Source organism: Drosophila eugracilis, unplaced genomic scaffold (genome assembly GCF_018153835.1).
Source record: "Drosophila eugracilis isolate 14026-0451.02 unplaced genomic scaffold, ASM1815383v1 contig_90, whole genome shotgun sequence".
NCBI classification, from domain to species: Eukaryota; Metazoa; Arthropoda; class Insecta; order Diptera; family Drosophilidae; genus Drosophila; species Drosophila eugracilis.
Genome location: NW_024573812.1, coordinates 4,923,425 through 4,951,059, shown reverse-complemented (window position 1 = coordinate 4,951,059; position 27,635 = coordinate 4,923,425). Strand labels below are relative to the sequence as shown.

The 27,635-nt window shown below is 42.5% G+C and overlaps 1 protein-coding gene across 1 annotated transcript; it reads right to left on the bottom strand.

The window, feature by feature from the left end:
- Positions 1-16,959: 16,959 nt before the first annotated feature.
- LOC108112102 lies at positions 16,960-22,871 on the bottom strand. The gene is given in 5 exon segments (XM_017221852.1): positions 16,960-17,040; positions 17,129-17,150; positions 17,892-17,968; positions 17,970-18,209; positions 22,824-22,871. Coding segments are annotated over 5 exon segments (468 nt in total).
- Between the last annotated feature and the right edge of the window lie 4,764 nt (positions 22,872-27,635).

The window sequence follows — 27,635 nt, the reverse complement described above, 5'->3', positions numbered from 1 at the left end:
CCAATACCCATCCCAATTCCCAATACCCATTCCCATTTCCAAACCCATTCCCATTCCCATACCCATCCTCCCAAGAAGTGCTCAGTGTCGAAGGCGAGCGCTAAATAAATAAATGAATTAATGGCCAATGCATGTGCGGTGCAGAAAAATCAATTAAATAAAATACGAAATACGTATACGGATACGTTAAACATGCTGCCGCGGAGCAGCGAGCCGAGCAAGTGGCAGCAGTGGCAGCAACAAGTTGCAGCCGCCAGTTAATGTGGCAATGCACTGGAAAGAAAGGAAATGATGTTGAGATGATACTTTCTTGTTAATTAAGGTTTTTAAAGCGCTTTTCATCTATTAAATTAACTTTATAAAAACATTTTTAGTCTCTACAATATTAGTGTTAAGTTTTTTTCTAATTTTCTTAGACCTCTTCGTCTGCTTTTCTCTCAGTGAATCTTTGTCTGGCAACTTGGGCCCGACTATGCAGATGCAGATGCCGACCGCTGTTAGCTCCTTGCCTCACTCGGCACTGGCACTGACTCCGACTCTGACTCTGGCTGTGGCACAGCGATATTAAATTGTTACGCTTTGGACAATTTGAACACGCGCAGGCGCAAGAAAACAACAGCAAATAAAAAACAAAATAAAAAACCAAAAAAAAAAAGGATAAAAAAAGCTAAAAAATAAGAAGAGCGGCACAAACGCAATCGCAGATCGGTTGCTCGATCAATGCGGCAGATTGGCAAAGCAGCAGTCCACATCCACTCCCGTCTTGGGTTTGGGATAGCAAGAGCAGGCCAGCAGAGCTGTCAGGCTGTGTGCCTCCTCTATAAGGTCGGGGCATGTGTGTGCTGTTGCAAGTCGCTCGCAGTGGTAATTAACTCGTTTGCTATTGTAAATGCCTCATTGCAACACTTCTGATGCCGATTGCCAACCAGCAACTGCAACTTCAAGTGCTGCTCAGCCGGATCAGGACAGGCCACACCAGTGGGTGGTCTTCGCTCTGGTCTGGTTGGGGCGGCTTGTTTGATGGCCATAAATGTGTGATCCACTTTGGAGATCCCACAACCAAGATCCGCAAAACCAGCTTTGGCTGTCGCTTATGAATGGGGTTTAACCTTGAGTCTGAGATTCCTGGAATTAGCGACACTTTGGCCATAAAGCACCCACACACACACACACACACACTCATACTATGCCCAACCCAGGCAGAAAAGAGGAAACTTTGAATATCCCAGCTACGAAAACCCGTCTAACAATGACAAATCTGAGCCGAAACTCCGCCAGATTCCCAGACCATGATGGGGCATCAGGCAATCCTCTCGCACGGCATGGTTGTTGCATATACTATATCGTATGGTACCTGCCACCTAATGGATTTTATTCGTGGCCCACCTCTCTCTCTCTCTCCCCACACGTTGATCTTTAATATTGCTCGATTTGGTGATGCTTTGGTCTGAGTGAAGTCCGAGTCCCATTGGACATTGCGAATATTTTTATTGTGGTTAATTTGTGTTCGTTGTTCCTCCCGCTGACTCGGCTCCATGGATCTGGGTCTGAATATGGATGGGGACTGTAGACTGTGGCTCTGACTATGACTCAATTAGCTGCGGTGACCCAAGCAAGGCCAAAACAGAAAACTGGGCGCAGTCAATGGATTGATGATGGCTGGGGATCGGTCATTTGATAGATTATGAGACCGTGAAATGATCGCAAAAAAAGAGGAACGAAAGCTGATTATATGACGAATTTGGATTGTTGGCTAAATGGGAATTGCAAAATCATTTATTTCTCGAAAGATTCGATAGAAGAATGCCTTTCAAGGTTAACATGGAAATAATAGAAGTCTTCATCTCATTCATTTCGCAAACAAGTAACTCCCAACTATTTAAAAGTAATCTTAATTAATTCAAAACATTCCCTAAAACAACTACTTATCCCTGTTAAGTTCACTTCTCACTTTCAATGGTACAACATGGGCCCTCCAACTCCTTTATTCTCCTTTGCCAAATCCCACAGAATCCAGTAAACGAAAGACTTAAGCAGCGAACTTTGTCGCATAAAGGAATCGGAGACACGAGCAACTTATGCAAATAACACCGGTTCCAGTCGTTGTTGTTGTTGTTGTTGTTGTTGCTGTCGCCATTACCTGTCTGTGGCATGTTTGGAGTGTTGGAGGCGCTTCCTTTTTTGCCGCTCAGCCAGGATAAACAAAGACCTTAAGCAGACAGCAGGATGTGTCAGACATAATTTTCATAATTTTACGCCACGAATCTGCAAGATTTCTGGCATTTACTTTACGCCCCGCCCCCTCCGAACCGTTGCGCCCCCCCTTTTTTTTATTCTTCAGTTCTTGAAATTTAATACGCCACCAGCAACAAAGTGGATAAAAGGAGCGAGGGTGAGAAAGAAAGAGAGTGCAGTTCCCTTCGCCCCAATCCCAGGAACCCCGAATCCCCACCGCGTCGCTTGGTTGGTTGGGCCCCTGTTCGGTCGGGTTCTGAGGTGTGAATTTTTAACCGGATATGAGTGAAACGCATCTTCCAGGACAACCCAGACGACGCCTCCATCATCGTCGTCAGGGCCGCGACACAATTCTCAGGAGAGCGAACATTTTTGACTGACAAACCAGGGCAGGGTCGCTTTTAATGAAATGATAGATTGACGGGCGGCCTCAACATAAAACTGCACCACCTCCTCCCACTCGAGGAAATTTCACCCAAGCACATGCCACATTGGCTTTCGGTTAATATATATTCAATTCACCCCCTGCGATTCACCTTTTTTTTTGTTTCTGCTGTCATTTTGCCAAGCCAAGTTTTGAAGCCACTCGCATGTAAACAATCGAATTACACATGCTCGCCTGGACTTAACACCAAACAGATTAGATGAGTGGCTACCGGGAATGGCGTTCGGAGTGTGGGGAGTGGCAGTTCGGCAGTTCCACTGCAGGAGATTGTCTGGGAATGCAGCAGAAGCCAAGGAAAGGAGTGCTCTTTCTAAGCGGTAGGTTACTATGGAAACTTTAGGGTATCTTTAGTACTAGTGAACTCCCCTTTTTTCAGTAGGAATTAACTTTAAAGGTTATTTGTATTTAATGGTAACTGTTATAGTTAGACATTAAAGTTAAGCACTTTTTTTAAACAATTTGCTAAATAAAAACCTTATAAACATTGTACAAGTTTAAATAATAACAGTTTAGTTTATGGTTATCCTAAAAATCATATGAAAATCTATTAGGTAATGCAGTTATGGAAACGATAAGTTTATGGTTAAGGCCACAAATATTTTCCGAATTGATAAACATTTTGTAAAGTTAATTGGAAACAAAACATGACCCATAAGCCATATAAAATAATATATATAATATACATATATATTAAAACTTAAGCCGCTTGTTTGAGCTACGTTTTTATGGCTCCTTAGCTTGGCCATGGCTGAGATGCCTTCTAACGACGGGCTTGGTTTAACGAGCTGTTAAAATTCAGCTGGCATCGGATATCTAAAAAGTCGGGCAATCGTCCGAGATGCAAGCCCGGCTGCCTAAATCCTCGGGCTTTTGCATCTGACTGAGTCTCTAAGAGATCGCTGGACGAAGATTGTGGTCCCTAAATGGCACGACGACCTTTTCACACCTTCCTCCAGCTTCATGGCCTGTTCTTCCTATTGTAATATTTCATTTTTATTATTTTGTTGGCTTTTTTCTTAATTTTTTTCTTCTTTTTTCTTTTTGTTAACCCTGACAAAGACGCTTTGGTATCGATTTCACTTGCATCCGCTTTTGACAAACTTCTTTGAAATCGACTTTGACAAATTTCGTCTGGCTGAAGGGGAAACTTTTCCTTTGTTTTTCCATTTGTGAACGTTTACCCAAAAAAGTAAGCGAAACCGAACTCGTGCAGTCATGTTTGACCCGTCTAAGTCATAGACAGATCTTGGAAAGCGGCGCCAGTCTCACCACCGTCTCGATCTATTTTTACACTAATCGCATTTCCCATTTCCATATTCTAATTGCAAATGAAAGCGAATTGTCGCCAACGACGCCCACAAACGTCTGCCTTACAGATCGGTATATATATATTTATATATATACTAACTCCCAGTTGAGTAAAATGCCAGGGCGATAAGTTGTCATAAATTTGAGCCAATGTCCATTTGGTCGCAAAACGCAAATGCAAATTCGCAGCCTGAGTTGTTGTGGCATAATTTTTATGGCCAAACGCCTGTCAAACGCAATTGAATGAATGCGAACTGCATCCATAGACGGACAGAGCTTCAGATCCAACCTGGCCAGCTGGCTGGGGCATTTAGTCGGACAAGCCAAGTTACAAGCAAATTCACAGTCGGGCCAAACGGTGCGGAGAGCTTACTTGGTTTTATCTCAAGCGGTGTCAGGGTATCATTAAGTCTAACTGCTGCTATAATCCGCTGGAATTTCCCAGTTTTTTTTTTAATAGCATTTTGATAGATGTCCCATAAAATATCTCTTGATGTGACCTTTTAAAATGGCTTGACATACAAGTTATTAGTACTTCTAGAAACCAACTTTGAAGTTGAAAAAATGTTAATTACTTTTTAGTTTTAGTTTTGGCAAAATCAAAGGCGAAATCTTCTACCCCCATCAAGTTCGTGTCCTAAGTCTTTTGATTTTCCCAAACAAAATTCAAATTACCAGAAAGGAAAGTGTATTTAAACTTCTTTATACTGCACTTAACACCCCATAAACTCAATTGGCGCCTTTAAAGCATTCAAATGATTTACACCGAAATATATTCGCATTGCAACTCAGGTCGATGGATCGATGGAACTGGAACTGGATTCAGTAGCCGGGCATATATATAATGTTAGTGGGCTTATTTGTCCGCCTGGAATGTGAGCTTGGCTAATCAGTGGCATAATTAATATTAATTTATATGAGAGTCATGTGCACTTATCGGCAATTTGCATTGGCGCATGGCAATTGTCGCCTTCGATCTGAGAACGGCATCGAAATGAAAGTACATACCATTAGACAGAATCGACTAGCAAAACAACAAAGAAAGTCTATAACGAACGAGGTGAGCTGGTGGTGAAAGAAAAAAAGTGTAACAAGTTCTGGCACTCAACCCGGTCACTTGGCACTTGGCACATTTTTATGACCGGGCCAAAAAGCAACTACCAGAGTTCAGAACGAAGTTGGCCTGCTAGCAAAGACAACTGAAAAGTGTTTCGTTTTCGGTTTTCGGTGGAGTTCCTCCAACTCTCCATCTCCATCTCGATGTGAAGTTTATTTTGTTTTTTCTTAACGAGGCGCTGCCAAGTCACTGTCAAAATATTGAAATAAAGGAATTTTCAATTTTAATTTCTTTAGCGCTCATCGTTGTTCGTTTGGCGGGGCAGACACGAACCACACGTGAAAGGCCACAACGAGATACAAAATACAAAAATACAAAAAAAAAAAAAAGCAGTTAAGGGGCAAGCAGCCCCGAAACGCTAACGTTCCAAGGAAGTGACTCTGTTCTTATGTTAATTATTGTTATTCTAAGCGCTAAATGAGCGTGGGTAAATAAAAAGAAGCGGCCCCCGACTGGAAAGTAAGTATGTCTAGGAAACCTTTTTTCTCTCTTCTTCTCTACAGAATTGACACATGCAACAAATTATGTATGCCCGTTTTCCGTTTTTCCATTAACTCACTAAGTGAAAAACTAGCGGGGAAATGTGTTAAAAGATCGCAACGGTTTAGCATAATTTAACACTGCATGTTGAGCTGGAACTAGACATGACTGATCTGGCCTTTAAGATAGAATATTTCCATATAATATCTGTGCGTTCGAGGAACTTAACTTGGTTTTTGGTTAGGGAAATACTTTTCAGAGTTTTCTGTTAAGAAGAAACTTAAAGTAGCGGAGATTTATTACCCGAAAATAGGTTTTCTGGGAGATTTATTGGAAACTAAAACAGAGGACTTCATCTCTTTCATCTTTTCCACTCTATAAAACCTTCTAGCTTACTCCTTGGAACCCCTTTGATTGCCCGATTAAGCCTTGCCCATCATCTTTATTGCCTCACTTTCCTTTTCCCAAAAGGGATTACTTATTCAATCGGTACACCCACTCCCAGTTCGATATCAACCATAATTTGAGTGCAGTTAAGTCCATCAACTATTCCGATTTCTTTTCTTTTCTTTCTTTTTTTGTCCAGAAGAGAGGAATATAATTTTGATTCAGCTTTGCTTTTTCTTTCTTTTCCTCCTCAACAAGCAGTTCTTAGTTGGTTTTAGCCATGCTGCAACCTTGCTGGCCTCCTCATTTATGCAAATTTCACTCAATATGCAAAACATAATCATTTTGTTATAAGCCACGAAGAACGCACTGCGGTGTGGACCAGAACTGAACACGCCCTCAGCCTGGAGAGGGGATGCAGCCGTTCAGGCTCTGACTTCGACTTCGTCTTCGACTCCAACTCCAACTTCGACTACGAACTCCAACTCCTCCCGAGCAATAAAGCAGCCAGCTCTAAATAACTCAAACTATCACGATGCCACAGGAGATCGCAGAAGGGGAGAGGCAGCAGGAGCAGGAGGGGGAAGGAGGAAAAAGAAGGAAGAAGGCGGGCGAGGCAGGCACACACTCAGGGCGGAGGACGATCAATCGTTTAAAAATTTAAATAATATATATGTTTGCCAGTCGGCGGGGCAGCTCGCAACTTGCAGCTCGCAACGCGAAACTGTAACAGTCGAAAGATGTCGGAGTTGAAGTAGGTGGAGTAGATTCAGCTTCAGCTAAGGAAGCGGGACCAGGAGCAGGAGCAAGAGCAGGAGCAGGAGCATCTGAAGCTGGACGGAGAGAGGGGTAAAAGCGGGGTTTTTGGGGGCAGGGACAGGAGTCGTGGCAAGTTCAGTGAGTTGAACGCATATCGGGCGCATGCCCTGCGGCGATTTATGCTTAAAACGGTGCAGATTCCAGTGCCGCAGATGCACTGAGGAGAATTTATAGTTATAAAAAATGTAATTTTTATGATTTAAGAGATAAATATTAAGAATATAATAGAATAATATAATAGAGATAAAAGAAAACTTCGAAATAAATGAAAAACTTCAATGAAAATCGATCAAAATTGCTGAAAATATTATTTTTCCTTAAGATACAGCACTTTCCATCACTTTTTTTAGTAATAAGTATCAAAGGGTAGCACATTTTTCTCTCACTGCCTTGTCGGAGGAGCCACAAAGGAGCTGGAGCTTCGAAACTGAACAGCGGATGGTGCAGAAGTCGCGGGTGGGGGCAGCAAGGGGTTCTCCAGGGTCCCGAAGAGCAGACAGCTAGGCTGCTTATTAAGCGATCTAGTGATCACCGATCGCCGGCCACAATGTTTTTACAGGTTAAAGAACTTTTTTGGAGCATGTCGGGGTGTGTCTGCCGAGTGCATCTCCCTCCCCTTGGAATAAGATGCCCCGAAAATCCCCCTCCTTTCGCCTGCTTAGGCCTAGGCGAGGCAGCGAGTCGGTTAATTGATTTGAGACGAACTTCTTTGGAAATCTCAAGTTGATATATCGATTTATCCGGCCGTCGATCAATGCAGAATCATTGAAGCAAATTAATGAAGCACTTGGTTGACAATCCCCCAGGAATCGGAGGCTGATGAGTCACATCCATCCAGCGTAAAGCTGATCATCATGATCCCCCGCCCTCGCTCACACAGAAATCTCCGCTCTTGACGGAGGTGTGACAGCTGGGCTTTTCTGATTGTTTTGGGTTTGGTTTGGGTTTGGGCTTATGACTTCCACTCTTCTGTAGGGGATCAGCTAGGAATCCCTCCTCGGACATTCCCCCTTGATCGGCTTAAGCTGATTGATAATGTAGCTCAATTAATTGTGAATTGTAATTTCCAGTAGCAGCAGCGTCAGTCGGGCATTCAAATGCAACTGTCAGCAGGCCTGTCACTCGGAGTTGAAAGCTCAGAATTGTAATTTCCATTCGAACGGATTGAATGCGAGTGAGTGGAGTAGTGGTAGTAAACTGCCGGCTGGCAAACCACAAATGTAGGTAAACGCTTCCACCTCTAAGAGATGCTCTGCTCAGAGAGATCCCAGACAACCGCAGAGAGATAATCCCGAATGTGGTCGCATTTTGTCGCCATCTTTCCGCCTTTGCTTTTTAGTTAATGAAATTCAAAAAATCATTTCGTTTGATTGCCGCTTTGCCAGGCAAGCAAATCCAATTGTCTGCCTTTCGAGGTGAGCCAAAAAGGTGTGGCACACTGCCCGACCCACTCCCCTCTCTAACCAAATGCCACTGTTGCGGTGGCTGTCACAGGATGGAAGGCCTATCCAAGCGATCTGGAAATATGAGATGTGAGATGGGGGCCAAATGCCGCGCCTCCACCTCCAACACAGATGATCCTCTAGCCAAGCGAAAGGTTTCTAGTGGTTGCCAAGCAATGATCGATTTTGGTTAAGCCACATTCAAGTGGCTTCAAGAACAGTTTAGGAAACTTATTAATTTGTTCTAGTTTTTTTTAAATTAAAATACAAATCTATCTATCATATTTTTCCTCTGCTTAAATCCAACATATCCTTACCTCATGTTACCCCTCGTTTGCAACAATATGACGCACGTTTGCCAAAAGTCTTGTATCGACATCAAATGCGGGTTTTAGAGCTGCTTTGATTGACAGTTAAACGCCGCACTGCAATTTGCAATTTGGCACATTAATCATGCGCCGCGTGTTGCACACACATATGTACAGAGTATATGAAACACATTCGCAGAACAGGTGGCAGGCAGCAGGTTGCCGCTGCAAGACCAACTCATTTGTGTCGATTTTTGTCGTCGTCGTCGCAGTCAGGTGAATGTAAATGCGATTTGGTGTCGCCAAAAAATGCCAGGCACGAAATACTCGCATGAAAACGAAAATAAAAGCAAAAACTTTTTTGATTTGCAAATGACATTCACTTTTTTTTTGCCGCCGCGACAAAAATTTAATCAAATCTCATGTAATTATGACATTTGCAAATGTTGGCCCCCGTCTCTCACCCTCTCTCCCTCTCTGTCTGCCTGTGAATGGGCGGCTATCAGAGATCCAAACAATGCCAAATAGTTAACCAAATTCACGAATTGTCCAGGGGTTAATTGTGAAAATATTCAATGCAATTTATTTAGGCGTTTTTCGAATCTTTCGAAATAATCTACGAAGGCCGCAGCTAAATTGGACACCTTTTGTGGGAAGCTTTTTCGAAACTGGCAAATGGTTTTTCTTTTACATTTTTATATACATATTTTTTATAATAATTTTGGTTCCCTAACTTCTTCAACTTAAAAATAAAAAACTTCATTTATAATCTAACTTTATGAATCAACAAGTTGAAGAAGCTTAATTACTTTACTTCTTATCATAAATCAACTTCCAAGTGATCCCTCATATTTTTTAACAATTTTCCCGTCAGAATTTGCATTTTGAAATGTGTTTATACCAGTATAAATATTTATATATCTCTCTTCTCATTGGCCATCTCAGCTGGAGTTCCCCTTCCTTCAAGAAAACCCTTTCAGCCACTCGAAACACTCAACTTCTTGCAATCGCCGGGTTCCCGCGGTAATTTCAGCTCAATTAGGGAAATGTGTAATTACTCGATGGAACAGCAAATGCGGCATTTGCCAGATAATCTATCTGGTTAGCCGGCAGTGCGAACCGAACTTGACCGGGCCCAGAAATGCAGGAAAGCCAAGCAGAAGCGGAAGTGGCGAGAGGGCGGCGTCTGGGCTCTTGACATTGTTTTTGTCAGCAGGCTTACATGGAACCGAACATGGACCTCGACTTTGGTCGGTTGTTGAGGCCAAAGCAGCCGCCGGAATGGGTTTCCGGGACAAAAGGAGGAGGAAGAGAAGGAGTAGGGACTGTAGACTAGGGACGGCACTGGGGATGGCATGCAAAACAAGCAAACTGACAGACAGCCAACCAGGCAGCGACATGCAAAGTCGACAACAAGAACAAATTGCTGCCGTTGGAGGTTGCCACAGCTGCCCCATCTGGCAGGTCGTGGAAAGCCGGGGGGGAAAATCAAAAGGGGGGAGGGGAATATGGATATGGTCCATGGTCTATATGGTGTATGGTCCACAGACAGGAAGACCTAGAAGCCAAGTAGACGGGCAGCTCCGTCATAACTCAGTCTATTGGCTTGTTAAGCGAATTTTCCAATATCGCCGCGTTTCAGGTTCGTAATTACGAGCTGCGTCTAGGGCCTCTATGAGCTTTACACTGAGAGAAATTCGAAGTTTATAAATTTTAGTTTGCTTTAAGTTAACTCTTTTTATTTTAAGTTTTCTTTCTCAGTGCTTAAATCGTGCGTGCATCGCCGTAGCTGAAGTTTCGATTGGTCTAGTAAGAAAGATGACCGGCCAAGATGAGGAAAGCGGGGCAGCATCCTTCGATATTTATTTTTGCGTACGAGTATTTCGGCCTTTGGGCCATTTTTTCGACTATAAATACCAAACAGGCAGCAGCTCCGTCGTCTCTGTCCTCTGCCCCTGCCGCCTGTTACCTTGGATGTCCCCATATATCTCCCGGATTCGTAGCCAGCTGGTGGCGCGTATTAAGCTATTTTCCTTGCAGCCCATGTCCGCTTATCAAACGCATGCAAAGCACACTAAGTCCAAGGATCAGGGGGGAGAGGAGCCTTCACTCCAGAACACTCGATTGTCCATGTCGAAGACCATGTCCATGTCCTCGCTTGCAGTGCACAAAATGATTTATTAAAAATCTTTTATTATTTATAGTCGCCTCAGCTCTGGGCTGTCAAATAAGTTGAGGTAATTAATTAAGTCCCGGCTTTTGGGGGTGGTGGTGATCGGAAGGAGGAGAGAGGATGGCGGCGACTTAATCCATTGAGGGGATACTGAAGATGGTAGCTAGGTATGGTAAGGAATATGGAGCAGATGATATGGGATCTGTTTGATGCTGTTTTTAGGAAGTAAATCTGCAATCATTTAGCTGTAAGTTGAAGTATCAAACTACCTTTCATTAGTAAAATCAATCAAATAATCGTTAGAGATACCTTTTGCTACAATAAAGATAACCAAAAGTTAATTTTTTCCCATACCAACTTTCCCTCTTTAATCTCCCATCATTGTTATGACTTTTACTCAATGAAAATGAAACCTTAAAGTGATTTTTTTTTGTTGGAACTTAAAAGGCAGCCATCTGACACCTGACTCGGCGATTGCGTGCGGTTAATTGAAGAGCCGGGCAATGCAAACGAATCATTTGAAACACCTCATTTGGCTGAAATGGAAATGGCAATTTTCGGACTGGTCCAGCGTTAAAGGCGTTAAATGGCCCAATAACAAAGGCCAAGATCCGCAAAAAGAAGAGAAAGAAATCCCCAAATGCCGGCAAAACGAAATCACAGAGCAAACCAACAAACGAAGCCAAAATACTGAGTTCTCTGTGTCATTAAGTGGAACATGCGAAGGGTCTCCAATGCTGAGAGAGGCGATCATGATGCAGAGCAGGAGGGGGGATTCGAAAGAGGATGTGGGGCTATGGCAATAAAAAGCCAACGCCAAATTAGAGGTTATCCATTTGGGCAAATAAAAGTCGAGGGCGTGCTGGAAGCTGCACAGATTTGCGGGTGTTAATTGCTGGGCGCGACTACTCGGCCAGAAGCCCGATGCCACAGACACAGCCAATTGACAGGCCAAGGAGAGCAGCTGCATCTCTACACTATATGCAGTCCAGGATGGGGATGAACAGATTGCTATTATAGTTGCGTGTGGTTAGGGAGGAAGGGTTCCTCATCTCTAGGAAGTAGCAATTTAGGCTTATAGGAACGATAAACTATATTTAGTTTTTATGTCTTTATTTTATTGCCACATCTTTATAATTGGTTAATCAAAAAACATAAAAATTAGCCTGGAAATTGTAAAAAAAATTAATTTAAGAATTATAAGAAAATCCTAGAGTTTAGAGTTCCCAACCATCTAAACATGCCCCTTGATTTCGGGCACTTACCTGTAGCCGTTTTGTCTCCGTTTGGCACCTGCTTCTTGGCAAATTAATAAATGATTATTATATTAACACAGCCCGTTAAGTTAAAAAGCGATTATGACATAACGAGGGCAACACCAGCAATTGTTGTTAGGCGGAAGAGAAAGAGAGCCTCATGGAAACCGAGACGGCGGAGTAAGTAAGGAGTCCTCATCTCGTCTCCCAATAATTTATCCATTAAGATTGCACGCGCCCGATTATGTGCTACGTGGCCTGGTCGGTCGTTGGTGTTTGGCCAAGAGTTCCCAGGTCTCGACCGCAGTTGGCTGACTGGCTGGCTGGCTAGAGAGATGGAGATGGTTATTGGGGCTCGGCCCACAGTTGATTTAATGCGCCAAATTATAAAATTGTTGTTGATTTAATTTTATGAGTGTAAACCGCTCCGTCCGGCCGCAGTGTCGGTCGATCAGTCAGCGCTACTCGTCTTTGTTTACCATCTGCAACTCCATCTTCGAGTCCAACTCTAACCGAGACTCCTCTTGTAACCATGTTCTCGCCCGTTTATCGCAAATCTTCAACTGGCAACGTTGGGTAACCGCAACCGAAAAGTTGCAACTCCAACTGGCAAACTGGCAAACTGGCAACCTGGCAACGTAGAACGTTAACATGAACGTGACATGTGAATTAGGAATCGGACATGGCACATTGGGCTGGAGAGTGGTTCCAGGTCCGCTGAAAGGTACCTTTTACCCATCCATTTATCTTGTTTTTCTCATAAATTAATTGACACTAATATGGCGCTAGATATCGGGTGTGATCTTGGTTTGGTTTCCATTTAAATGGATGGAACTTAAGGGTTATTAGTATACAGAAAGAATAATAGGTAAGTAATCAGAGTCTTTAACATTGTTTCCTTATGAACTGAAATCTATATAAAGTTCGAAGCTAGAAGCTTGTAAGGTAGTCTAAGACTGTTCCCCAAGACTAACAAAACAGTTTGGAAAGAAACCCTTAAAACTTAAATCTCAACCTATAATCCCACATAAATCTTCATAAAACACGATTGTAGAAGAGCAACCATAACATGTACCACCAATCGAAAAGTGAGGATTATCCGCAAAAGAAAGGTTTCTCCTGTTGGGCCCATCAATTGGCTCTCACATCTCTGTTCGCAGTGACCTGCTTGGGTGCCTGTCAATTAAGCAGGGACTCTGGGACCCAGACCATTTCCATCTTTATTTCCACCTAAAGACGACCAACATGACCAACCACCCGCTGCTCGATGCAGTCAATAATCGAAATACTAAACCCGCTTAACTGCACTCCACTCCACTCTCTACTCCAAAAAGAGTTACTATAAGAGTGATGGGATCGGGATTGGGATTGGGAGATGGAGATGGAGATGGGTCCCGGAACCGAGGGAGTGTGTTACCCGCAGACCAAGACGTGCACAATTTGGCGCCCTACTTTGGCATCCACACACTCACACAGCTCCTACGCATAAAGGGCGTCCAATCTGATCGAAACGGAGCGAGCGAGCGGAGTTAAGTGTTAATAAATCGCTGGGGACCCAATGAAGATCACGGGGATTTGTTTCAAACTGTTTTTATATTATTTTTACAACTTCGTTTGGGCCGAGCTGCTCCGTTCCCTGGTTATTACTTAACAAATTAGCTCAAATTAATCAGAAACGAAAGTAACACCGCATGCAGCACTTTGGGGTCAAGACAAATGGCTGCGTACGCAGTGAGGGGGCAACTTCAAACTATCCATATCCATATCCATATCCCATAGCCATATCCATATCCACCTGGGTGGCTGCAACATTTTGAGACGGGCCAATGACACCACCTATAAGTGCATCCATTTGGATGCCACTCCACACACACACACACACACACACACACTGATCCCAGATGCTTCAAACAATTTGCAAGCTTTCAATCAACCTCTCTGCTCGGGGTTCTGCATTCTGGATTGGCTCCCTAATCGATCACAGAACTCGTATTCCCGCTCGATTCCTTCCATCATTCATGCGATCAGCATTATCTGCCGTCAGGCATCGTTGTCAGCCGTTGGTTTGCCAGCTACCAAGTGGTGGCAAGTGGTACAAGCCACAGGGGCAGCATCATCTCCATCTCCATCGAAGCATCTTTGCATTGGTGTATTGGTGGTAGTATCGAAGTATCGGAGAGTGCGTAAGAGGTTCGCCAAAAGCGTAATTAACGTTCGCATATTTTGCTGTCGGATTATCGCGAAAGCGACTGCGCGACAAAAGCTTCCTGTGCAAATTGAACGGATAATTGCGCGGCATAACTGTAAATACAGGAGGTTACCTTCTGAAGGAGAAGGCGATGCACATCTGTTTTAAATTAAAGCGGTTTATAGATCGTTGTGGTGGAAGAATATCCCTAAAATCAACTAGAAAAATGGTCGACTTCTATGGTTTACTTTTACTGTAAGTTTCTGTCTAGGGAACTTAGTAGTTAGGATAGTAGTTAGTAGTAAGTAGTTATTTCTCAGCTAAAGAGTTACAAATCGATCTTAATAGCAAGGTAATCCCTCTCCTTAAATACCAACCTAATTGATGTCCCCAAACCGAAACACCCACGAACCCAATTAACTAAATATAAATCGCTGGCAATTAATAACAACTTAACAATGTTTCCCTGCCAGTGAGGGTGGTCTAAAAAAGAAAAAAAACCTAGGAATTTTCCAATTTCCCAGCAAATGGTTACTACAATACCTTATAGCCTAGTCTCGAGTGGCTACGACTGTTTGTAAAATGATATGAGCAACTTTTGGGAAAATGATTTCCAACAATCGAAACTCTCCTTTCTTCCTCTCTCTCTCTCTTTCTACTAATCCTTCGCATGGACGCTTATCGCCCGCGCCCTGGACGCTAATTTGATGAGTCATCTGTGCCGACTTCGACTGCGGTCCGATAGCCATCTGCCCCCTGCCCCTCTGAGCACCTAAAATCCTAAACTAAGGAACACCCCTTCCCTGAGAGACCATTCACCTGAGTTCTTTACCTGCCCGAAGGGGCATTGTCGTAAATTTAACGTTTGTCATTGAATGGGAGTGTTTAGGCATCATCTAGGGACGATATGTTTGTGTTTGTATTGAGTTTTCCTCGAAAATGTCACAAGAAATGGTAAGAGAGCGGGGGAATGTCAACACACAAAGTGCGGCAGTTGGAAGGTTGATGAGGAGGAGGAGGAGGAGGTGGGGGGAAAACTAGATGATAATCGGATCGTACCTTTGGGTATCTCATTTCTCCATAAAAATTGGTAACAATGAACAAAACCAGCCAAACAATTTCTATTTCCTACCCTCTGGCGCAGCTCTGCTGGTTGGGAACGTAATTACTTTGATATCCGAGCCAGAAGGCATTCCTCCGACCTTATCGCTCTGAAATGGAGAATCCCATTTACACGGCTCATCGATCCAAGGGAAAGGACTTGTGCCGCTGGTGAAAGTCGGGCTAAGGGTTATGGCAACGAATATGGATCAGTATCAGACTGGAGCAGATGTCGGCGAGGATAACAGGAGGTCGGCCAGGATATTAAGGGTTTTAACTTGGAGTGTCTGGTAGGGAAAAGGAAAAACCAATTTCAGATAATGGTAAAGTGAAAATAAACCAAGCTGGAAAAGCATTTCTAACAGTTTCATTTTACTCTTTCAGAAATTTATTTCCTCCAATACTAAACAACATTTTTCTCACTGTTCCTCAAAGATTTATTAATTTTCCCAGAAAATATTTCCAATCAAAATCAGATTTGTGGTTTAATAAAAATATAAAAACGTATACTATAAAAATATTTATTTAAATTCAAATAAAAACTTTAATAGCCTATAGCCAAATTTTCAAGAAATCAAAATCAATTTCGATTTTCGACATTAAATACTCTCAGGGATCCGATCCCATGTCGGCTTTTGTTGGATCCGTTTTGGGTATTACACTCTAATGCGAATCCCATCGCAGGCGTGTGTGTTTGTGAGTCATCTGCGGTCGCAATTTCAGAGTCAGAGATTCATTGGCCATTCAGTTGCATGGACTGTGCCCCCCTGCAGCTATCATAAAAGGCCGGCGTCGCCAAAAGGAAGAGTGGATGGGAGTAGAGGAAGAGGTGCGGAAGTGGAGCGAAGCGGAGGAGGCTAAGGTCGGTCGCCTACTTACTCCGGAGCTGTCAGCTTATCATTTCGCTTTTAGCGCACCACAAGGCCCCGGAAAGTGTGTCCTGCGCGGCTGGGAGAGGGTGCGTGAGTGCACTGAGAGAAATCGGAATTCACTTTTAATGATTTATTCCAAAATAACCCCATAAAGTACCTATTAAGTTCACATTCTTCCCCTTAAGTTCACTGAAAAACTAACTTTAAGTTTCAAAAATATTTCAGTATTCCTCCTATTTTCTTCAAGTGCATGTTGGGGGCTCATTATCGGAGTGCGCTCAATGGAATGTAATGGTGGCCCCACCCCTTGGGCCACCACTTGACTTGGCTCCTCTCATCTGGCCAGCAGTTTGCGTGCTGGAACGCCGCTGTCTCCGCTGGCATTTCGTGTTATCCTTCAGCTCAATTTCGGCTACTTTTGGATGTCTCTCAGTGAGTTTGTTTTCTTCTCTTCTTTTTTTTTTTTTTTTTTTTTGTTCATTTTGGATTGCATTGCATGTCGCATGTCGCACTCGAACTCAAAACTCGAACTCCAGCGCTCGCTGTGTGTCTCTTTCTGGCTTTCCGTTCGCCTCTCCTCGTCCGTCCGATAAGGTTTTAAGTTATGACCTTTTAAAATGTCCAAATGCGGCGATAACACGTGATTACTACAAATGTATTCGGAGAGTGCAGCGGATCAGGATGCGCCACAAAAAAGAAAGAAATATCCGTGGCCCTTTCAAAAAAAGAAAAGGAGAGAGAAGGAGAGGGAGACGGAGAGGAAGCGGCGGCCAGGCACCTTGGCAACAGGCAACAAATTGTTTTGGCCTCCAACTAACAAATGAAATCCTAAATCACACAGCACTCCCGCTGCTCCCACTCCTGCGAGATGCCAAAGCTTCTGTCCAGTTGGGCTCCAGGACATAGGTTCTACTGGATGGAGTAGCTCTTCATGCGAAGGAATCATAAATATCGATCAAAACGTCAACGTTTTATCTATTCCACAAATCGATCGTACACTGAGGGAAATGAGGGGCTTACTAGGTGGGGATATAGGAAAATAATGTGAAAAATATGAATAACCCTTTGATTTTAAAACTAATTTTGATTTTTGAGAACCTTCATATCAATATTATATTAAAGATACTTCCCTTTTGACATCTCCCAAGTTTCCCAGCCCTGACTGTTCCACATCCATTCACCATGTAAAGAGAAACCCACGAGCAGGGCTCTCAAGAAGGGGAGGCACTTTCAAGCAAAGGGTTGGGGGTCGATCACTTTGTAAATTGTTGGACCTTGCATAATTTAAGCATAATTCTTATTTTATTCCTGGCCGTGAGTGTGTGCTCCTCTGCCGTGAGTGTGTGCGGATGCTCCCAGGAATTTCATCTTTCGCTGGCATATGTCGATATGCCAGATATCCGTCGCGGTCCAAGCGGTCAGCTACCCAACAAAATGCTCCAAGGGATTTTTAGCCAACCCCTCTCCGCGCCACTGATTATTACGTGGGGGGAAGGAGGAGCAGAGAGGGAGGCGTATATATGGCTAATAATAACAATAATAATATGCGTTCGCTTATCAAAATTGACGTCAGATCTTATTGATATGCATCTGGCAGTGGAGTTTTTGGCCAAGAACCACACAAAGGAAAATCGTGTCAGGGAATCGCTTGGGCTTAATTGAAGCGTTATTATGCGACTGTCACATACACGCAAACATATGCAAAACGTTCAGTTTTGTGGGTTCGCGATCCCCATATACATATATATACATATACCCACCCGTATGCACCAGATCTCTGGCAGATCTCTGCCACAGACCAGGTCCTGCTGCGCCTGTGCGAAACCTTCACCTTCGCTTCGACTTGACAGATGCCTCAGAATTTTTAAGCACCGCAGGCCATCTCGGAACTTCTGCCACGGCAGCCGTCTTTTATTAATCAGCAGACTGTCCAGCGGAGGGGATCTGGTGGGGGGCGGGGAACAGCCGCTGTTGCGAATATTATTTATATCGAATTTAATAATAATTCTTGAGCCGCTGCTGCTGCGTAGGTTGCCGCTGCCGCCGCTGCTGCTGCTGCTCTTGGCCAGTTTGATCAGCTCAGAAAATTTGCATTGATCGACGTTGCAGATATGGACAGGCGGAGGCCAGAGTCAAAGTCAGGACAAGGTCTTTCACTGAGAGAAATAAAAAATAAAAAGAGTTTACTTATCTAAAGAGAAAGTAGTTCTTGCTTAGCTTGTTCGCCTTGACTGAATTAGCATGCAACTTGTAGTGGTTCTTGATAGATGTTTATGTTGACAGGCGATTTGTAATAACTAGATCAGGTATCAGATGTCAATGGGCGAAAATGAAATAGTTATGGAAAGTTGTACATGAGGTTAATTAGCTTAAAAGGAAAGGTAAACATTTCGGCATAGAAACTCTATCATAAGAGAGGTCCCAAGACCATAAACAATATATTTCCTGAGTGCATCGATCCCCTGCCAAACGAAACCGCGATGTGAAGATGCTGCGGATGCCGATCGGTCTCAGCGCTGATGATGAACAGCGATCTTGGGCAGTGAGGTAGAGGAGAGAGAAGGCAACACGGCGAGGGCGGCATGAGCCATTTTAACTTTATGTACTTTCGCCCGGGTGAAAAGTATGCGCCGCCCTTATTAGCATGCCGCGGACGTTCTGCGCTCGGCGGCGGAGGAAAGTGGGTTACCCACCCATACCAACGCCTTCCCCCCTCCGGGGGCTTAATGTGCCGTTTTGTTAAATTGCAGCGTTAAGAATTGCGCACATAAAGCATTTTGTTGTCAAACTGATTTCTGATCATACATAATTTTTATCTTGATCCAAATAAAGCTTACACGATCAGAACGCTGCAGCTTGGGCTGGTTGGGCCCCTAGGGCCACATAAACCAGTATCGATACTATATACTCTACCCTACCTCTCCATCGTTAATATATGCATGCGTGGTCAGAGGCGATATATATATAAATATTTTTTTTTTTGGCTGATTCGTAGCTGTGGACTTTTAATGGGGAATTTGCCGAGCAACAAATGAGCCTTGGCCATATGCAAAAAGAGAAGTATAAAAAAAATTATAAGTATTTTCCCAAAAAAAAAAAAAAGAGCACTCTGGGCGTTTCAAATGCTATGCCTTATTTGTCGCTGCGGTCACGCCCCTCGCCCACAAGAGCCGACGAAAATGGCTAAGTGGCCAACACTTAAGTGCACCATAAAAATCGGAACGCATAAATCATCTCCCCAAAAAAATCCACATAATAATCGGTTAAATGGCTGTCCGAAACACGAGTCAGCGATAACTATCGACTCCGTTGTCTCTCGGACATGGCCTTAAATTGACACAAAAATCAAATCAACTTTTTATGAGCATAGTTATGAACCTGAAGTGTTTTATTGTCCATCGTTAACTCTTTCGAGAATATCAATTTGGGTTTTGATTATTGTTCCCAGGCATAGAGCATTGATTATGCGATAACTATCAATAAAACAGAAAATCCCCAATGATCCACAGCTCTTAGTATCAAAATGTAAGACAATAAAGCTCTTGGCCGATTTCTTATTACGAAAGCATTACAACGATGGGCTTTATGGCATTGGAAAGACAGTCGGAAACGGGATTACTAAACAATAAGCTGTAATAAAATACAAATTTTCAGCTTTAACACTCAGTTTCTATTTGATTTGGTCAATGAAAAAAGTCTTCTAGCTGAGATGTGAATCTTGTATCTGTTTAGATGTGAAAAAACCAACTTAACTTTAAATTTGATTAATAAGTACAGGGTGGCCAGTGTAGCGTTTGCTTTTTGAACTATCGATAATTTTAACTTTAAGATTTCGAATGTCATTGTCTATAAGTCAGATATTTAGTAGAAGGTTTGCGGTTTATAAAATGGTTAAGTTTACGTTAGAGGAAAATTGGGAAATATTGATATTTTTATAGCGATTTTAAAACGGAAATCTTCCGAGGGCCCCCCTATGTGTTCATAAACAGTTCAGACAAACTATATCTTAAGAAGCTAAATTATAGAATTAAATATTAATATTTATATAAAAAGGATTTAAGTTTTCTATATTTAAATGAAACTCTTAACAAAGTTTCAAAATAAATTAATTTTCCTTCATCAAAATAAACCAAGCAACCTTTTTAAATCGATTTTTCCTCTTTATTTCCTTACAAACCATCCAAACATTTATCCAATAATACATATTTTTATAAATTTCTTTGCTTCCTTGACCCAGTTTAAATAACCAGCAACAAAAACAACAAAAATACCCAAACCGAATCGTACATTTTACAGAAAATGATGCTTCATGTTTGCCTGCCCTGAACTTCCCTCCCACCTGAGCAAAGGGGCACATAAATTGGCTCCCAATATCCACAAAACGACAGTAAACGGTCATTTTTATCGAAATAATTGCATTTTGTTTTTGTTTGTTTGTTGGTCTCAGTCAGTTGGTCTGTTTTGGGGCCCTGACTTTGGCATTGGCAGCGAAAGTTTTGATTGCGTTCCGGCGGCGTTAGCAGGCCCTGGATAATCCACTCTGTTTCATTACGAGCTTTAGAGTCGAGAATGCCGGAGGGTCGGGCCAAACGAGCCTCTGATTGTGCATACGCACGAAATCAATAAATAAAAGAGCGGCCAGAAATTGCCCCGATCCTCGGATGACCAAGTATCCAGAGATACCCAGGTAGTAACCAAGGTATCCAACTGCAAATGGAGCCCACGCCGCCGCCCTGCCTCAAGATGCAACTTCTCGGTCTGATGCGCGGCCATAATTCATTTCATTATTGTTTTGACATTTTATTTATTGAATGCGAACAGGCTGACCCCTCATACCGCTTACCTCCTCTTTTTTCCACGTGTTTAGTACTCTCTCTCTCTCATCCCCCCTTGATTCCGCAAATGTTTTGTGCAAATTGTTAACGGGCTTGTTTCATTTTTTAGGCCCTGGTAAGTGAGTGAAATCAATGCCTTCAATGGCTGGGTGCTGTGTGCTGTGTGTGTGGTCTCATCGTCTGGCCAAGCAAAACAAAAGACTTAGGCAACAAACTTGGCTTCGAAAGAGAAAAGTGTTTTTCAAGCAAACAATCGAAATACTTATGGAAATGTTACAAGGCAAGCCAAACAAGACGCTAAATTTACATAAATTGCCCTCAAATCAATTTAGTTAGCTGAGTGAACCGGTTCGGGGCCAATGGCTTTTATGATCAATCCTCTCTTAACCTCCATTCAACAGCTGAAGCATCAATTAATGATCTGCATGGAGAGAGAGAGAGAGAGAGTTTCTTCAATTAGACGCGTCCATTAAGATCACATTCCAATATAGAGCACTCTACACTCATCCCACGCAACACAGCCATGCCCACGCCCACATAGCCGCCCTTCTGCTGCCACTTCATCGATTGCCAAATGCCAAATGGCTGACAATTAATACACACCTCGCTGCACTTACCAATTTGATAAATTGGTTACCCCAACGCCAGGCAAAAAAGTTATGGAAATTAGCTTGCCGCCGAGAGTTAATGGAGTCAAAACGCTTATAAAACTTATATGCCCTGCCGACTGCAGCAGCTGCTGCCTGCAACACACAGTCCAGAATATGACAATATGGCTGGAAATTAATCTTGCATAGAGCCGGAGAGATGTAGATCCAGGGAGAGGGCGTAGTAGGATCGTAGGAACGTAGGTCTAGGCAGGATGTGGACTGCCATTGTCGCCCGGTTTCATTCGGTCTCAGACTGTGAGACTCTGAGACTCTCTGAATGTGAACTTGATTATGTTTTATGAGACTTGCTGCCGATGCTGTTGCCGTTGTTGTTGTAGTCCGTTGCATTGCGTTGCATGCAGCAGATGCTGCAAATCCGCCAACTAAGTTGCATCTGTACGCCATTAGATGTCGCCCATAAATTGTGGTATCATTTTTTATACGCTCTTTGGGTCCGGCCATCTAAATGACCCAAGAAAAGGGATTCCTTATGCCCGTTTTCCCTGTGCCCAGTGGGCGTTTATCTGTTTGCCACTTTTTGATTTGATTATTTAGTTTCTACGTCTATCCCCCTCTAGTTATGGTCTAGCACTCTGTAATCAGTAATTTTTATCCAAATCAATATTTGTAGTTTTGATAGAAATTAAGTCTAAGAAACTTTTGTTTTGGATGATCAGGAAATGGAGTTTTTGTAATGTTTTTAATATATAAGAAGTACATAAAACATAACTTTAAAGTATATATTAAAATATATTTAATAAAACTTTATAAAGGTAACAGCCTAAACCTAATCTAACTCTGCTTCTAACTCCTAGCCTCGATCAACTTAAAACTAGCAGCCATTTCCTTAAGATTCCTCTTCTGGAATTCCAATTTAAACTGTTTAAAAAACTGAAAATTGGAGTTAACAGACACCTGTGTCTACTTTATTTAACTTCTTCTCGAATTATAAAATAAAATTTAATACAACCTGTCCCGCTTAAAAACTGTAATGACCCGGATCTCTATATTAAACATGCTTAAAAGCAAACAAGTGATAAATTTCTATAAAAATCCTATAAATGTTTAAGCAATTATTAACAATAAAAAGTTGGCTAAAATATGATCATAATAACAATTATTTGTTTTCTTAAAGTAATTACATAAATATGCAATTCTCACACTTAACACAGAGACCACTGTACTGGTCCTCCCACGCAGCCTTTACCCTCAGTCTCAGAACATAGCCCTCGCCTCGACTCCTTCTAAGAGCCATGTTTCCGTATCATTGTTGATGACATTTATGTCTTAATATTTTTGCAGGCCCAAATGCAAATGCAGTGGCACTCAGGCCAGTACCGTTAGCCAGCAGCGCCATTAGCCAAGTTGAGAGGCTCAGCGGATCTACACACACACTTATGCCAACCATTAATTTCCATTTATGGATTAAGCAAGTGAGCGGACCGACCAGCGGGGAGTTTCTCTTCTTCTTTTTGAAGGAGCAGATGCAGATGGAGATGGAAATGGAGATGGCGGAGGAGAAGGGGCAACCCGAAGCCCGCACGCACAAAAGCCTTTAATAAATGCATCGCCATTACGACCAGCACATGGTTAGGAGTAGCAAGGAGCTGCCAGCACCAGCAAGCTCCGGCAAGCAGCAGCAGCAACATCATCAGCAGTTGCAGTTGCAGTTGCAATAGCTGTTGCTCCTTTGAGCTCCAAAGTCAAAGCCAGATGGCCCAGCTGGTTGGAACAACTCAATTGCCATCTCTCTTGGTTTCTCAGTTTTCCCGAGCTGCTTATCGCCGTTGCGCCGCCGTTGCCGTTGTGTGGTTGCAAATTCTGGTGGTGCTGTTGCAGCTTTTCCATCTGCCCCAACAGCCACTCGGCCCAAATCTTTAAATGCCGCTCATGTGATTTTTCTTGGTCGCAGCGGAATGGAATGGAGTCTCTGGGATTAGCGCGAGTGAGTAATGATTGTGGCCTGCTCCGGCGACGGAGATGAAGATGGAGGCCACAGCGATGTGGATCGTTTGGGGATATGGAAATGTATATGCGAGTATGTGACAGGGGGTACGTAGGCAAAGATTTTTGGAATTCTTTCAATTTGATTTTAAGGGTTTTTTTATATTTTATTTAATTTTATTAATAAATCATGAAAAATTATGCTTAAAATAACTTTTACTGTGGTTGTTAGTGCATATATTAAGATTACAGATAAAGATGGGAATACTTTAAGAAGTAACCCTTAAATATCAGTTTTAACTTTCATATGTTAACAAATTATAGGTTTAACTTTAAAATTTTATAGTTGCCAAACCAGCTTATCAAATTTAATGTAAAAAAACCAAGAGATCTATGATTTTAGCCTATAATTTGTTTTAATTTTCTTACTTAGTTTTAAGCAAACAATAAAGACACATGTTAAATGCTAAATACAAGCAAGCAAATAAAATAAAATAAATAAATAAAGAAGGATTCCTGGAACTCAACCAATTGGTTACTCCATCACGTGAAGAGTGGACTTGCGGCTGATCTGGGATCGTGGATAGCTAAGCAAACACTCTCGCCGGCGACTAGTCATAGTCACACAAAGCCTTGAGAATGCCAGCCCCTCCGCCCCACCCCCACATACAAACACACACCCTTTGGGGGCATCTGTAACGCCCTCTTTTGGGATGATTATTGTCCAGTGGGCGGGGGAAGGACGAGGTCGACTCTGAAGCTGAAGATGGGATGGGGATGGGAGCTGCGCGCTGCCGCTGTTGATATTAATGTAGCCCTGTCCGAGTGGCAAATGAATGCCATCAATCAACGCGGAGCGTGCGCATTCACAGTTTGCTTCGAGGACAAATACAAATACAAATACGTATCCCAAACACACAAATACAAATACAGGAAAACAAACACCAGTGCACAAGGAATATGAGTGTGCGCATGCGCAGAACGTTATGGTTTTTTGAAGGAAAGGTCTGCTAACCAAACAACAGGCACTGAGAGAAAGTGGGTTAATGTTGCAATGTTGCAAGTTTAAGATGGTTCCGCTTAGCAGGATTCCTTGAAGGATTTGGCAGGATTCTTAGAAGTTTTGCAGTTTAAGATTTGTAAAGAAAAATACTTCTTTTTTGTATGTTTTTTCTGTTTGTTAAACAAGCCATCAAGCCGCCTTTTTGAAACTAATTAGCTTCTAATTAAGATTATTATCTTCCGCTTAACCTGTAATCAACTTGTAATGGAACTTGTAACCAACTAACTCACTAATTAACCTAAGTACGTGACTTGATAAAAACCATTATTTTAGACGTTGTTTTGTAGATAAGCAAAGTTAAGGAACAAGTCTTGATTTTGAGGGAGAGATTTATGTTTAGTTTTGAACCTGTTAATGGGTTTAGTAAAACCAAAAATCTGAAAAGCCTTTGTTTCCTAACAAACCATGAGATAAAGTTACATATTCTCAAATTTATTACATTTTGAGATCCATCTCCATCTGCCTTCTCAGTGCATTATCCTGATGACGAGAGCCACATGGCCAAGGGCGCGACTTTGCTGCCTTCTTTGCCTGCACTTGACAAATGTGAGAGTGCGAAAAGTGCCCTGCGTTGGGCGCCATTAATTGTTTCGCCGGGAAGGGAGGAAGAGAGAGAGACCAGAGCGGAGTAAAGAGGTGCAGCGATTATTGAACGCCATATTGTCAGAGCTGTCCCTCTCTCGCTCGCTCGCCCATTAGGTGACGTCTTAATTGCCAACTCTTCGTCTACAGCGGGGGGCGTTATAAATTAAATTTATGTTTTCTATGCAATTTATTACTTGGAAAATAACATTTATATAGAGCTTATTGCACAAGGCGCCGCGATTGGAGGCTTGATCGTGCTGACAAGGCTGCGCCACGCCCAACTTCGGTTGAGCTTTTGATGATGTTGCCCCGGCCAAGGCAGCCGGCTTCATTTTCTGATCTAGCCATGTGTGAGTGCCCCTTCTTTACCTCCCCTTCAAAAGAGAGAGAGATATATATATATCCCCAATCTGGTCTGCCCACCCGACTTCGATCCGAACAACAAGATAAGCCATGGTCGGGCGTCAGTTTTCCGCTTTTTAGCCGACTTTTTGGCTTCCTGCAGCTGAGGCTCTGATTTAATTTGGGCTCCTTGTGGTCTGGCTGCAGCTTTTACCCAAGCAGGTCAACTCGGAGGTTCAACAAATGTCCCAAATTTGTTTGGCTTCGATGTTGCTGTTGCCGCTTGCAATTCGTTAACTGATCTGCCGTTGTCAATATATTTTATGTTGTCTTCGATTATTTTATGTCGGCCATGGCGGGGTAAGTTAGTGTTGGGGTTTCTTGAGGAATTTTGCACTATTAAAAGCTAGGTTGAGGTATAAAGGGTTTGGTAATTGTTTAAAAATATAAGAAAATGTTTAAAGATCTCTTTAATAGCCAATGGTTATGTTTTTTTATCTAAGTAATAAAATATACATAACCTTTTGCCTTTTTTAAGTTTAAATTTCCAAACTCTTTAATGTGCTTAAATTTTGATTTATCTGCTTAAGTTAAGTAACAGCCATCAACAGCAGTTAAAGGCATAATTCTTTAGAGCATCTAACTCTCGTTCAAAGACCTAACAGCTTTTGATTTAACCTTTTTTATTGGATTTATCGGCTTTTGTGCATCTTGCTACTCTCGTTTTTTCGTGCCCAGCAACATGACAGTAAAAACAATAACCATGAAAATAAACAACAACAAAAAAACGAAACCAATAAAAAAAAAAAGCTACGAGACAAAAAATCGAATCATAAAGCATTTTGACATTGTTACAAGTCAGCGGGAGATATTTCACTTTTAACCTTTCGCTTGACTTTTCCGCCAGCCAAAACTTAATAAAAATAAATAAAAATTGAAGGGAGTTAAAGTTTTGCTTGCCAAGTAGTTAAAGATATTTTAAATAGCCTTTAATTCTGCTCATAACTGCAACTGCAACTGCAACTGTGCGTGTGCCTAGTACAGTGCAGAACATTCATGGCAGTCCAGTGTGCACTTGCCATATAGGTATTTCCTTGTGATTTATAGGGACCGTGCGTGGTTGTAGCATGTGAAAAATGAATACGAGATTTATAACATCAGCCTAATTGAATGTTTGATCCTGGGCATAAATAACCAAATTAATGAAAATGATTTTTAATAAATTTCTCAATTGCATGTTTACCCCCGCTGCTCCCTTGGCTGCCTTCCTTGGCCCTGCCTCATTGCCTGGTTTATGGGTCTGCAACTCCAACTAGACACGCTGCGAACTTGGCGATATCCTGCTGGGCATGAGTAATGTTCCTCTATTAGCCGCTGCATCACTCTGGCTAATGGAGGATCCACTACCGACTGGGCTATAGGTATGTAAAGAGTACATATATAGCCAGTAAGGGATCCACAGCTGCCTTTGCTTGTGTGTCATTCACCCGCTTAATTATGAAGAAATGCATCCCTTTTTGTGATAATTAATGGCGCCATTCGAATCGGTCGGCAGCATTTTCGTTGGTTTTAGCTCAATTCACGGATAATTGGGGCGGCAACATTGTCGCCAGGTTCTGCTTCATGTTCCTGCTCCAGCAACTGCCTCTGCCTCAGCATGTTACCCAAAACAACAATTTCCCTTGTGCTTTTGATTTCCCGCGAATCTGATCGCCTGATCGTTTGGCATTGGCATTGCGGCGCATATTTCGTGGCATGCCCCGCTTGACAACTTCAATTAACGATTGCCGAGTGCGTGTAATTAGCGCATTTTAGTCTCCTTTATCTTCCTCACCCTCATCTCTCGGGCCATCTTCTTGGACCGTTTACCGAAAATGAAACGAAATACACGATTTTTGCAATTTTGGCATACTTTTGTCAGATATACTTGTATATACAACCGATCTCCTTCTCCTTCTATATAATCGAAATAAGAGAAGAAGAAAAAAACATCAACTCAACAAATTTGGGCAGTCGGGAGTATCGAGATATCAATCGATAATGAGGAAATGGAAGCCGTTTGTCATCGCCTCCCCTGGCGGATGA